General features: G+C 40.5%; 2 protein-coding genes across 2 annotated transcripts; both read left to right on the top strand.

Moving 5' to 3' along the window:
- The first annotated feature begins 288 nt into the window (after positions 1–288).
- lmod1b (leiomodin 1b (smooth muscle)) lies at positions 289–5,210 on the top strand. Its single transcript, XM_044176802.1, has 3 exons — positions 289–889; positions 2,108–3,874; positions 3,954–5,210. Exons 1-3 carry the CDS (start codon positions 617–619, stop codon positions 3,978–3,980), a joined length of 2,067 nt encoding a protein of 688 aa, XP_044032737.1. The 5' UTR covers positions 289–616; the 3' UTR covers positions 3,981–5,210.
- A 2,109-nt stretch (positions 5,211–7,319) lies between these two features.
- On the top strand, positions 7,320–14,072 carry timm17a (translocase of inner mitochondrial membrane 17 homolog A (yeast)). The gene is made up of 6 exons (XM_044176888.1): positions 7,320–7,443; positions 8,654–8,753; positions 9,798–9,861; positions 10,800–10,928; positions 12,194–12,304; positions 13,200–14,072. The coding sequence occupies exons 1-6, from the start codon at positions 7,418–7,420 to the stop codon at positions 13,274–13,276; spliced, it is 507 nt and encodes a 168-aa protein (XP_044032823.1). The 5' UTR covers positions 7,320–7,417; the 3' UTR covers positions 13,277–14,072.
- The last annotated feature ends 342 nt before the right edge of the window (positions 14,073–14,414 follow it).

Raw genomic sequence — 14,414 nt, 5'->3', positions numbered from 1 at the left:
TTTCCCAAAATGTTGGGAATGTGTTAATTCAGGAAACAAGGAAATAAGAAAAGTTCCTAAAAGGATCACTGACGCCTCTCACAGTGGCAGAAAATCTAATGTGAAAATGTCAACTGTTAAAATTAGAGTCATTGCTAAACAACTCAATATAAACATGAATTGTGTAATAGGAAGTCTGTGCAACTCTGCTCTGGCAGCTCTGTAAACTTCAGCCCTTCCCATTACCTTTAAAGGAGTGTGTACCCTGAACTAAATATGGACATGCACTTTCACAGGATTTCGAAGAATGTCCCAGTCTCACAGTCCACTTTGATGATGCGAGGCTCTTGCAGTTCATCACTGGTACCCCTCACTGCAAGACCGTGAGTCCAGCCTCTTTGCACCAGGATTGATGCCTCTGGTGGGTTTTTGGTGAGCAGGACACGACAGGACAGCAGGACACCAGCTTTGGCCTATGGGAATACTCTACTTCTCACCATTGGAGAGAAATTACACAATAATTAGATTTTAAATAAAGGGATTTACTGTACTAAGACCATCTGCACCTCCAAAGAAACCAAATTTTTCTGTTCTTCTCCACGGGCATAGCCTTTACCCCAGATTTTTTTAGGCAACCATGTCCAGGAGAAAGGTGAGAGGCCTGACCCGTACGGGCCGTCAGGTCAGTGAGGACCCAGACCTGGACAACCTGCTGTCCACTCTCTCCCCCGAGGAGGTGGAGGAGCTGGAGAAGGACATGATGAAAGTGCCAGACCTCAATCCAGAGGATGGGAAGATCATCGTCCAAGGAGAGACCCAACCGAGCAACAATGTCCGGGATGCTAAACTGGACAGCAGAGGGGAGAGTGATCCTAAACGGAGGCTCAGTCAGAGGGAACAGTCATTTGAGGTTTGTGAATGCATAACTTGAGTCCTCATCTGGTACAGTAGCATGCTGTTTTGGATTTGGCGTAAAAGAAACACCCATGAATGTTTAAGTATGATCTGCAATTTTTTTTAAGCCTCATTACTCTCTTGAGATGTTTGTATTTGAGTAGTTTTTAATAAAAAAATGACCTGCAGATGGGTGACTTTATGAGAGTTTATAAAATAAAAAAGGTATGTTTGCACTCATGACCGATAGATTACAGCATTATGTAACATCTACTGTTCCCAAGGTATTCTAATGATAGCTTTTCATTTTGCTTGAAGCAAACCACCAACTGGACCCCATGCACCCTGGGTCCACCAGCTCATAAATAGTATAAATAGTTGGCTTCTGTGCAAGGAAAAATATTGTTTTCCCCTCTGAGGCTTGCTTACCATCCATTCCACATTCTTAAGCATCTTCTCACAAGCGGAGAAGCAGAAATACAGCAAACCATTTCTTTTATTCCTGGGACATGCTGTAAAAGACTTTTGAACCCTCCTTGGTTGAGTTTTAGGAGCCAGATTTCTTGCAGTTTGTGTGTTTAAAGGAGAGGCACTTCAGTCGATGGAGCGCCGGCCCTGCGGAGCTTCTTAATCCCGGCCTGATGGAATTCCTTGGTTGATTGCTCCTACACTCACTGCCTTTTAAGGATACATCTGCCAGGGCCACGGCCTCACGCAGCAAAACAGATGGAGACTCACAAATCAAACACTTTGCAAGCTACTCGCTGCAAATGTATGCCTGCACTATAAGAAATGGTTCCTTGTCCTTTTGCTGACTGTAAACACACATGCAATATTGTGTCAGGGAGAGCGTGTGTGTGTTTACAGTAAGCAGATGAACAAGGAGCTGTCTGACAGTAAAGGAATACAGTATTTGCATGGGTATTTGTATGGTTAGGTGCTATATCATACTGTAAATGTCACGCATTACATACTGTACCCAGTGAATTTTTCTAAATTATGAGACTTTAAAATCATCTTTAAATTCTGCAAAATGACAGCCTCGTTCTGTATCTGCTATGATTTATTTTGGTTTTGTGCACTACATCCTTTGACACACTTGTGCACAAGGAAGTTTGATTAAACCCTAAAATTGTTTGTTTTTGGTATTGGCATGTATTTAACTGCTTTACTTTCTGACACAAACGCTAATATGATTTTCCACATCATACTCCTCATATTCGTCCTCCCGCAGGGTGAGCTAAAGAAGGAGAGCCGGAAGCAGGAATATCTAAGGAAGATGGGCCTGAGCCAGGAAGGGAACGATGATGTGAAAGTAGGGTTACGAAGACAAGCCAGTGTGTCAAGCGAAAAAGATATTAAGGTGGACGACAGAAAAAGCAAAGTTCCTGAAAGTTCCAAAGAGGAGCGAAGTCGCCTTTCGAGTAGATACAGGAAGCAGGAAAGCAGAGAGAGTGATGTGAAAGAGGAGACCAAAGAGAAAGAGAAACTTGAGGACAAAAAGGTAAGAGACAGAAGAGAAAACAGAGAGAGCACAGGTAGCAAAACAAAGGATATGATCTCTAAGTTACAGGACAAAAAAGATGACAGAGAGAAGGAGAGGAAAGAAGACTGCAGGAGAAAAGATGACAGCAAAACCAAAGACATTATCTCAAAGCTACGAGAAAAACATGAAAAGGATGTGGGCAAGGAAAAGGAGAGAAAATCTGAGAGTTTCCGGACACAAGGACATGTCTCTAAAATGTTGGAGAAGCAGAGCAAGACACAAGAAAGCCAGACTCCACAGAGTAAATCAGAAGAGAAGAAGAATAAAGCTGAGGAGAAAAAAGCTGAAGATAAAAACAAACCTGATGTCAAACTTGAGCGACAACCATCTGAAAGAGGTGAGGTGCAGGTGAAACATGACAAGGCCGAAAAAAGAACAGATAGAGAAGAGCTGGTGAACCATAGTGACCACGTGAAAGAGAAGGAGAAGAAGATTAACGCAGAGAAGAAAGTAGAGGACAAAAAGGAAACAGAGGATAGTAAAGGAAAAGTTAAAAAAGCAGAGGCAACTGAGAATCTTGGTAACTGTGTGGCCAAAAACACCCCAAACAGCAAGGCGAAAGAGGAAGAGGAGGAGGACGAAGACTCGAGCATGTTTGATGAGCTGATGGAGCAAGTTCGAAGCAACGACCCCTCCCTCGCTGAGCTCAACGTCAACAACTCAGAGGTCATCAAGACGAAAACACTCATTGAGTTTGCAGAGGCTTTGCACAGCAACACCCACGTTAAGAAGTTTGCTTTGGCTAACTGCCGTGCAGACGACCATGTGGCTTATGCCATCGCAGGCACGCTACGCAGCAACAAGACTATCACCAGCATCAACGTTGACTCCAACCACCTCACTGGCAAGGGCATCCTGTCTCTTATCCAGGCGCTGCAACACAACTCCACGCTGACGGAGCTGCGCTTTCAAAACCAGCGTCACATCTGTGGTGGGAAGACCGAGATGGAGATGACCAAGATCCTGAAAGAAAACACCACCCTGCTCAAACTGGGCTACCACTTTGAGTTAGCTGGACCCAGGATGACCACGACAAACATACTGAGTCGCAACATGGACCGACAGAGGCAGAAGCGCCTGCAGGAGCAGAAGCAGGCCCAGGCCAATGGTGAGAAGAAGGGGACACTGGAGGTACCCAAGACGGGCGGTGGAGGATCTCTGAGAAGCTCGCCCAAAGCTTCCCCCAAACCTTCTCCCATGCCTTCACCTATGCCATCGCCAAAGCTGACACCTAAAAGAGGAGCTGGAGGTCCGGCTCCACCACCACCTCCACCTCCTCCTGGGGGTGGACCTCCACCTCCACCACCTCCTATGCTGGATGTAGACTCCCTGAGGAACTCTCTAACTCCGGTGTCGCAGAGGAAGCTGGATGGAAAAAGCCCAGGCGGTAGTAAGAACTCAAGGGACCAACTGCTTGCCTCGATCAGAGGAAGCAATGTGAAACAGCTCAAGAAGGTATGTAAAGATTGCTTAATGGATAGGTTAGCTCGGCCACAATATATTCTCACCTACTTACATTTTATTTTTCTCACAGGTGCCAGTGCCAAAGTGGTTGCAGTAATATTTCCTGCTGGAATATAAAGTGAAAAAGAAGAGAGAGGGAGAACTGACTTCTCACCACAGGTTTTCAAGGAGATAAACTCTACATTCCCCCGGGATGCAGTCGAAGAACTGTGCTGTGGGACGGATGGAGGAAGTGCAACATGAGATGCCCATCGGTTGGATGACTAGCCCTCACTATGAGTTCTCCCCTCAAACACTGGACCAAAAGGACTCTGTGGAGAATGAGTGATGCAGGGTTCTCTATTAGCCAACTGTAGAGAGTGCCATGAGTTGCCATGTGGTTATTTGTCTTCAGTTCATATTGACGCTTTGCTGGTTATTTGCACTAGATAATATGAAGCCGATCATATAACATGTTGGCTTGTGTATGCATCTGAATGTGAGTGGTGGTGTGGTGGGAGTGTGCGATGAGCTTAATAAGATAATCAAATGACTCTTTATAAAATTCTAATATACAAAGGTTTATCAGTGATATAGTGGACATTAATTTGACCATGTATTTATTTGTGGAGAGGGAATCCACCTTATACTTGTAAGTTGTAAATCTGTTCAAACTGGGAATTCTGAAATGGTGGAAATATCAGGGAATTAACAAACATGGCGGCCTGACTTAAGAAAATCTGGGTAAGGGATAAATAAGGTCAAGGTGGTCTTTGATTGTGTCCCATTGCCAAATCTCAAGACATCTCAGGCAGGGTTTAATGGATTGGAAAGCAGCCCAGTGGAATCCTGCTGCATGACGAGAGTTTTAACATGGAAATAATTACATAATGCATTTTTACCAGGAAGAGCAAATAGCTGCCCTTCACTATCTGATGTTATATTTTGTACAGAATCATTCTATTCTGGGTGTTTGAATACTTTACATAACTTGTAATGTAATACATCAGCATGTCTTAACCTTAGGGGGATTTGGAAAACCATTGCTGGCTTATATCAACTCTCCTGTTGATTTATGCCATACTTTTAAATGAATGTCATTTCTGAAGGAATTTAATGCGTGATCAACAAAAGTCAGAGTGGCACTCACATGTGCACTGTGTAATGAAGGATTCTCTGTCGTATCTGATTACACATGCCTTTCTTACAGAGCCTGTATGCCTTCAATAAAAGATTCTGGTATGTTTGCAATGACAAGTCACAAGTGTAATGTTATGCCTGGCTGATATCATTAAGGAGAAAATGTACAGTATATGTAAAATGAAATACAACTGACTTTTGCAATATGTTTCAGTATGATGAATCAAGGTATGTATGTATTAATATCTATTGAGCTGTCATTCATTTCTGTTGGTTTATGGTCTATATGAAATCGTACACTGTTAATAATATACTCAAGTATTTCCACATTTCCACTGTGTATGTTCCACTTCAGAACTAGCTATTGCTAGGACGATATGCACAATATCTACAGAGCCATATATAGATATATATCCACAGCCAACAACCAACCTGCAGTGTAAATAATGTCTCTGCTTCTGCAACCAGAAATCAAGAACATACATAGACGGCTGTTACTCTTTACATTACATGTTTAAAACTGCAGGGAAACAGTGGGAGCTGCCTAGTTTCTATCCATTATCTTCTGGGTGTTCGGAGGAGAAAAGGAGAACAGCACCACCAGCCGCAGGCCAGTTTATGTCTCCATCTCCCTGCCTCAGCCTCTGCATCCATGAAATGCCTATATTTGGGCATTTCTCAATGAACGCTTGATCTGCAATTCATTCCTTTCTCCTTCCTAATAATGGGCCGCAGGCCAGCAGTCTGTCTCTCGGCTGAAGCTGCTCCGCTGACCACCAGCACTGATCTCAGATGGAGGAAAAAGAGGGGAAAGAATGGAAATGTTGAGATTACGGGTTGTTCAGCGCCAACAGAGGGGATCTAAGGAGAATTTGGTAATCATTTGTATGCAGAAAGTAACTCAGTGGACATTCTAATATATCCACATTTCTTGTTTGGTTTTTAAATCATTTACACAGCATACTGTAGTTCAGTCTTGAAGTTCACTGTATATTTAGGTTCCTTCCTCTCTGTAGCATGGCCGAATTAACCTGCTCAGAGGCCCCAGGGCAAAAATGAGCTGGTGGGCCCCTATTGACCCCCCTTTCCTGGAATACTACATGAACCCAGGTTTGCTGTGTGGCAAGATAAAGAGGACGGTGTTGAGAAAACTCAAAACAATCTGCAGCTTAAATACATTTTTAAATTATTGTTCATTTGCAGCTGAATTCCGCAACTATGGCGCCATGTTTTGTTCTCAACCGTAACGATGAAGCACTTTGAATTCGCGCCTCTGACTGGCTTCTTCTCCATGCGAATGGCAGCCGAGGCTCATGGGTGTTCTAGTATTTAGACCCGTCCAGACAAAACATGATTTATCAGACACAAAGTTGAAATAATTAAAACTGGTGGCCATAACATAAACATATGGGGTCGTTACAATATCCCAAAGAGTCCCATGTTTCTGTGTTAACATATCATTTAAAGAAAAAACTCAAATGGTAATACAAAACGGGGAAAAACACTTATGGCTGCCTCTCCCACACAGTGAACCAGGGGCTTTTGTGGCAGCCATTCTTTTAATAATTTAATCTTTATTGCTTCATTGCAGACATTGGCTCAACACACTGAAACAATATCAACAAATAGATTTTAAACTTTTTGTATTTTTTTCTGTTGTCTTATGTCTATTCCAACGGAGATTTTTTCAGATCATTGATGTTGTTGTTTCTGTTGACCATAATGTAAAACCAGTCACCTCCTGTGCAGTACCATCGATACCTGGCTTTCTTCTCAATGTGCCATCCATCTATCACAAACTAAGGAAATATTCTTGTTTTTCTTGCTATTATTCTTGCTAAATCTCTGTGATTTTGCTGTTGCCGCTCCTTGACTCTGGAACAGCCTCGGGCAAGAGCCCTAAGAGGATTTTCATAATTTGACGTTATGTAGGCTATTGTCTTCTCTGTCTCTATTATTCCCCCCTCTCTTTACTCCTCCTGTAAAGCACTTTTTAAATTCTGATTTGAAAAGTGCTTGCCTGCTTAATAAATCTACGATAACAGGATCAACTTTATAATGACTTGCAGGGCGTGTCTTCTTTGACACACCTATAACTCCTTTATCCCCAATACTGTGCACACTATTGGCCATGTTGATATTGGACCCCCAGATCAAGTGAGTACTGAGTCCCTGAAGTCCCAAAATGTGTGTTTTTTAAATGATATGACTCACAGGATAACAAAACAACAAACTGTCATGTTAAGATAATAATATTATGTTAGATAATGCCCTGTTTCCACAATGTAACATCTTAGTCCGTCAAGCTAACCCGTTTTAGCGCTTTGTATAGAAACACGTGAAAAGACACCACGTGGTGTCGTTACGTCAGGTCGTCGATAAGCGTTACGTCAGAGGGAACAGCGAAAGAACAAAATGGAGGAATATGCCAGAGAACCATGGTAAGTCTTATAACCAAATAAATATCTTTTTCACCCTGTGTTTTGCTAAGTCCCCTCTATGCCTCTCTTTGAAGTAACTACTATGTTAAGTATGTATAATTATTTTTATGATACAACATGTGGCATGACTCGAAACGTCTCAAATCCGGCCAGTTACCTAACGTTAGCAGAAATGCTAACTTTACATAGAACTATATTGCAGTTTGTACTAGCATTTCACCATCATTGCTAAATCACGTTGTTAGTGACCTTGTCGGTTTACTCACCCACATGCCTTTACATTTAGTCAATTGACTCCAGTCACTGAGTCTGTACGAGGTGATATATGAATGTCAAGCGCCGTTGTGACAATTTTAGCTCTTCAGTAGAAGATAGCTCAGTTAAAGCTGTTTGCTTTAGCATATTAGTAAGCTAGCTAAGTTAGCCACCTGTGTGCTAACGTTATCGGTTGGGGGCAGCCTGTGAATTGCACAACAGCTAGAGAAGGGTACCTCGAGACTAGTATAATTTGTAAGGTTGTAACTGAAATTAAGTGTCAGTTGAGATAAGATAATTTCTTTTGCCAATGTTTACTTTTAGTGACACGTTTATATCCATAGTCTGGTATCATGCAGTATAGGGGTCCTGGATCAGGCTTAGTTATCACCAGACCAGGTGGTACATATTGTAGTAATTTCTGCAATTAGCTTGCATTTGTGCTCTAACAAGTAGCTTTTTGAAATACATAAAAATAAAACCTTTCTCAATTTACTTAGTTGTTTAATTGTTGAGTATGTGCTCACTATATGGTGGTGAGTTAAGACAGCACATTTAAGGTCAGAAAGAAGTAATGATAATTATATTTAGGTTTCCAAGTTCTGCTTATGTGGAGATGTCCTTGAAGTAAATGGGGAGGTCCGATATCTTGGCATTCATTTGACATATTTTGTAATGGGTGGTAGAGATATACAGTAGATATATTGCTGGGCAATAATGCCGTTTGTTGACTACAACGCTACAAGTTTCATGTTTAAATTAGCTTTATTTTATTTCCACATTAACAATAATAGAGTGCCTGTGCCTCAACAGTCACCCTTGGCTTAAAATCCATACTCATGGGGCATATCAAGACTGAACCTGCAATCAGAAATAATGATATTGGCACATGTAACTTCATACTTGGTACTGTGTATGATAATGAACTTCGCTAATGGCCGACTTGTGCTTTTAGCCCCTGGAGGATCGTGGACGACTGTGGGGGAGCCTTCACCATGGGAGCTATTGGAGGGGGAATATTCCAGGCAGTAAAAGGCTTCAGAAACGCACCCTCAGTATGTTCAGTCATGTAGCTGTTCCTACATTGTTTTGCCTTAGTCAGATACAACAATTATGACATCCTTATACAAATCATACTCTAATACAACATGAGACTAGTTTGAAACCTGCTCAGAATCACTATACTATGTTTTGTTATTGTCAGATGGTTAATGACACAGTCATTGTTCTTTGAACTATCTGCAGTTTTCTTGTATGATAACATTTACATGATTTTAGCAGTGCACTAAATAATCAATGACCTTTTATCAAACTCTGTTGTCAGCCAGTGTTTGCACAGTTTCTGTTCTTCCACCACACCACTGAGAAATATAGTAAAACATAAAATATTAGGTTCAGTACCAATAACAAGTGATGAATGAAAATGCTCGATACTTTCCCCCAAAATAGAGGAAACAATAAAAATGTCTAACCTTTTTTTGCTTAAAATTTGTCATACGGGGCGCCCCGGTAGCTCACCTGGTAGAGCGTGCCCCCCATCTACAAGGCTGAGTCCTTACCGCAGTGGCCTGGGTTCGAATTCAGCCCGTGGCCCTTTGCTGCATGCCATCCCCTTTTTCTCCCACATTTCCTGTCTCTCTTCAACTGTTACTATCAAACAAAGCCAAAATAAATCTTTAAAATTTGTCATAGACGAGTGTCTGATTAAGTACCTGATAATAATATATCTACAATCTAGGGAATAAGTTATGGTGTATGTAGCATCATTTGGAATAATACATATTCAAGCCTAAACAAATTGGCTTCTACCAGTGATTTCAATACACTTCATGCTTGCTGTTTTTGACATCACATTGTCACCGCAGTCAGTGTTATACAGAACATATTTAAAAGGTATCTGTTTTTCCTGTATAGTACACTTCTCAAAACCCTAGTAGTGTGGTATCTTCTCAGTAACTTCAGTAACACTACAAGGGAACTTGATTTTTCCATGTCTTTAAATTGTCATAATCTGCAATTTTGGCATTTTGACTTCATGAAGAAGGTTTAAGTACAAGGAATTTCTATTGATCTGTGTTTGCTGTTGCTCTCTTTTGTAGGGGATGAGCCACAGAATGAGAGGCAGCTTGACTGCCATCAAGACCAGAGCCCCACAGCTTGGAGGTAATAACTGCTGAATTTATATATTATCTGACTTAAAGTAATACTTTAAGTCATATCTTTAGTATCAAATACTCACTTTCTGTAGGCTGGAAAGGTCACAGGGGCTGTAGTCAGCTTGGATTCATGTTGTTTACGTTGCTTACAATGCTTACAGTTGATTGATAAATAAATAAATAAATATATTTTGATAATTTAATCATGGCTGGAAATAAGTACCAAACATCCATAGAAATGTCTTAAACCATTGCTGCAGTATAAGCTATCCAATGTCCCTCTGTATGCCCAGTATGTTGAAAACAAACGTAATTTCATAAAATATGGCTAAATATACTGCCTTGTAGCCCTTCTTGATGCTCAGACATAAGCTGTATGGACGTTTTAATACTTTTTTTTCTGCTGTGAGAACTAGAGATGCCCCGAACCGATCCAAAGGATCAGTATTGGGGGCAGATCGGGGCATATTTTAATGGATCAAAATCCATTCCTTTTGTTTTGTCGACTTCATCTTTGTTGCTCTACAGTCTACAGTTTGTTGCTCTACATCTAGAGTGTTGCTCTACAGTGCGAGCATTTTGCTGTATAAGAGAAAAGAGTGTGTGAATGTGAAAATTATTTGGGTGCAGCAGTGAGAGTTCAGACATAGAGGTTGGTAAAATACACTGATTCCCAAAGCTACGCTTTCGCCGATTAAAATTACAAATTTCGCCTGTGACAGATCCTATCAGCTGTTGCTAATTAATGTTTATTAATAGGGACATCCCTAGTGAAAACCATTGGAAATCCATTGTAACTGTCATAATAGACATGAATCCAAGCTGACTATTCTTCATTTAACAACTAAAGAAATACATTTTGGGTCAAGTATAACTTATAATGATGGCAAAATAGCCTAACAAATGTTTCTTTGTTGAACTTAAGTGAATCTTTTTGGGTTGCAGGAAGCTTTGCAGTATGGGGAGGCCTCTTCTCCATGATTGACTGTGGTTTAGTAAAAGTACGAGGGAAGGAGGATCCCTGGAACTCAATTACAAGTGGGGCCATGACAGGAGCTATCCTTGCTGCAAGAAGTGAGTAAGCTTAGAAGAAGCTGGCAGTTAACAGTCAGCAGATGGCACATACATGCCTCATGCAAAAGACAAACAGTAATGTTGCTGTTGTACATGCTGCATTATCAAAACTACAGAGTGTGCTAGAAGGCATCAGTAAGACTATTCAATGTGTGGATATGTGTTTGCTAGGCGTGCCAGAATCTTTTTGCCATTGTTGTGTTGTTTTTGTTTTTAGTGAAAAAAATCAGCTCAACTTTTCAGAGAGGCACTGTGCTCTTTGCTGTGTATTGTTAAAACTACCCAGTACCAGTCAGATGAAGTGAGAGCTTAAAGCTGGTTGATGGCATTGTTTATTGCGTACAAGATTCCTCCAAACTATGGATTAACTGTGCATCATTATACAACATCCATCTCACTTCTATATGTGCCATGTTTATAATAAAACCCCTACATGTAGGATTAGAGAATTTCTTACTTTGACAACTCCTACTGATAGTGTTAAAAAAGTACACTGTAGGAGACGGCAATACATGTCGCAACATATGCGTCCTTAAACTAAACTGCAGCCATGTAGTTCATTAGAAAATCTGATGTCAACCTGTGGTCTCTGTGAAAATCTACCCTTTTCTAGTTCTAGACTAACTTCAGTAAAGGTCTCACAACTGGATGTGGTTCTTATTGGCAAATACTGACTAAAGAATTACTGAAATTGTTTGAGTTTGGCCTGTTTGCAGTGTTAAAACTGGGAATAAGATTAATTGAATTAGAGGAACTGGAGTTGTCAAGTACTATACCTGTGCTGGATGTGAGATGTCCACACTCACCCTTTCACTCTTTTGCCTGATTAGACTTCTTCTCTGTACTGTGTGGGCGTGATCAGGCTTGATCGACCTCCTTTTCACTGTCCTGTTCCTTTTATTGCATTTACTGGGGCGGGAATATTTACACTTTATTAGTACATTGACTTTGGTGAATTTGTGTAATTCCTAGCAAGGCTCCATCTAATTTAAACCTGAACGCAGGCAGAATAAGTGAAAACACCTCTATGGGTGTGCAGGGCTTTAAGTTATGTTAACGTCATAAAGAACATTGTTCACTATTTTCTAAAACTTTGTTTATTTAAAAACAGTGGGTGACCTTTTAACATACAGTAACATCTCAACTTCCCCTTTTTTTATTCTACTTCTGTGAAATGTGGAGACTAATGTACTGTGTGTGTGTGTGTGTGTGTGTGTGTGTGTGTGTGTGTTTCTAATATATTAACATTCCCTGTTCCTCTGTAGATGGACCAGTAGCCATGGTAGGCTCTGCAGCCATGGGAGGTATCCTGCTGGCGTTGATAGAGGGCGCTGGAATCTTGCTTACTAGGTTCGCCTCTTCACAGTTCCCAACTGGTGAGTAACACTTCTGATATTGGAAGTTTGTGTCATTGAAGGATTGATGTAGACGTAAAGGATGTTGCATAGACAGAGAACACAGTTTGATGGTCATAAATCTACCTCTTTCACACAGCTGTTAAAACTAAGTCTGATATCTGACTAACTCAATGTGGATGATGAAGTGTAAATGGACTATTTTTGAACTTTAAGGTCAGAGCTCAGTAAGTCAGACGGTGTGTGTTTTTCCAAAGATTAAAAAGATATTTTTTGTTTTCTGTTGTGTTCCTGGAGCGCTTTCATCACAACCATCTACAATTTGTTGTATATTATTTATTTTTTTCAGCTATGTGCATCTCCTCCATTTCATACTTAATTTTGTCACTTTTTTCCAGTGTCAAAAAATGATCAAGAAAAGTAATCTGCAACAATTCTGATAAGTGATTAATAGATTAAGTAATTTTTAAGCAAAAATTCACAGGTTTTTAGCTTTACAAATGTCAATATTTGCTGGTTTTCTGTGATAGCAAACTGAATATATTTGGGTTTTGGACTCTGGGTTGGACAAAACAAATAAGTGAACTTGGGCCTTGGGAAATTGTGATGGACATTTTCAACTATTTTCTAATGTTTTATACACCAAACGATGAATCCATTAATTGATTAATCATGAAAATAATCTGCAGATTAATTGATAATAAACATGATCATTAGTGCAACGAGCGCTACAAGACATACTAAAAATCTGCTTAGAATTAGTGTGTAATATAGAATTGGGACACAGCTCAGGTGTAACTGAAGTTATATTTTAGGTTATTGCTCACTAAGTTAACTGTTAGCTGTTAGACCTCTGATTGGCTGTCATTTAAATCTGAAGTTAACCTCTTGTTTTGTTTTTTTTTTTCCTCTCCAGGGCCCCAGTTTGCAGAGGAACCTGCCCCTGCTCCCATGCCCTCCCCTTCCTTTGGAGACTACAGACAATATCAGTGAGAGGACTCCCCACTTCTCATCCACTAGGCCTTTTTGAATTCCTTGCTGAAGTTACAAAGAAGAAATGGAGATGCAAATACCACATGTCAAACAGTAGCAACTGCACCCAACTTTATGGACCGTGTCAGAGAAGTGAAGGACAAAACACATCTTCATTTTCCTTTCTTTCAAGAGCCATGTACAGATCTGCCTTTTGCCATTCTCAGCCTTGTCATGTGCATCTGTTTTACCTAACATCGGCTAAATACAGACATGTGGTGAGATGTGTTGTTTTGAGGGGACGAGGCGCGTTTTTTTGTTTTGTTCAAGCTCTGGATAGTGTTGAATCTAGAAAAAACATGTCACACATGGAACGTCATGAATTATATATAATTATGGTATACTTATGTGTATATATAGTAAAGGCTTTCTGCTTGTATTCACTTATGTCAGTCTTTATTTGCCTTAAATATGTTATATGTACCTGCTTGGGCTGGCCACTGACATTTGGCTGGCCTTTTTTATTTGATTTTATTCAGAGGTATGAAGGCAAACACCTATCAGATACAATGCTATTCCTGGGATATTAGTTTGTTTGATTTATTTATTTTAGATTGTAAAGAGTTGTACCAGATTGTTCTTTTTTATGTGACAGTGCTTTTACATTCAACACAAAGGTGTGGAAAAGACTGCTGAGGACAAAGGATGGCATAGGCAGTACAAATTAATGGATGAACTCAAGCAAGGGATTGATGCATACTGTATTAAATCTTTATGACAGAATGTACTATGGTACAATAAAGAAATACGTTGTTAAGTGTGTCTCTTGCAGTCTTATGATTACATTTATGCCATTAGTTCTGGTCTGGCTTGTGAAGCATGTTAGATTACGAGTGAGAATGAGTTTTAAGTGTACTGTACTTGTGCTGCCTTTCTCCATAATCCACGCTGCCTGGGCAGGATTGCTCATCCCCCACTAGAGGGTAGTCCGCGCTAACATTTCCACAACGGCGTTGCTCTTTTTTTGCCTGGCCATAATTGTGTAACCTACTCTTTTAGGATGTATTTACAAAAGCCACATAAGGGAGCACTTTACTCTCACTTTCTTCATTCTGTGTTTGTGTTTGTGTCACGCACCTGTTACCTGTTTGAAGCCCGC

The sequence above is a fragment of the Siniperca chuatsi genome, linkage group LG2 (genome assembly GCF_020085105.1).
Source record: "Siniperca chuatsi isolate FFG_IHB_CAS linkage group LG2, ASM2008510v1, whole genome shotgun sequence".
NCBI classification, from domain to species: Eukaryota; Metazoa; Chordata; class Actinopteri; order Centrarchiformes; family Sinipercidae; genus Siniperca; species Siniperca chuatsi.
The sequence above is the reverse complement of the archived record's forward strand: the minus strand, read 5'-3'. Positions and strand labels throughout refer to the sequence as shown.

Coding starts and splice junctions, on each gene's coding strand:
- lmod1b (XM_044176802.1), top strand. CDS start 617: ATGTCCAGGAGAAAGGTGAGAGGCCTGACCCGTACGGGCCGTCAGGTC. Junction 890..2,107: donor AGAGGGAACAGTCATTTGAG/GTTTGTGAATGC, acceptor GTCCTCCCGCAG/GGTGAGCTAAAGAAGGAGAG. Junction 3,875..3,953: donor ATGTGAAACAGCTCAAGAAG/GTATGTAAAGAT, acceptor TTTTTCTCACAG/GTGCCAGTGCCAAAGTGGTT.
- timm17a (XM_044176888.1), top strand. CDS start 7,418: ATGGAGGAATATGCCAGAGAACCATG. Junction 8,754..9,797: donor GCTTCAGAAACGCACCCTCA/GTATGTTCAGTC, acceptor TCTCTTTTGTAG/GGGATGAGCCACAGAATGAG. Junction 12,305..13,199: donor CTCTTCACAGTTCCCAACTG/GTGAGTAACACT, acceptor TTTCCTCTCCAG/GGCCCCAGTTTGCAGAGGAA.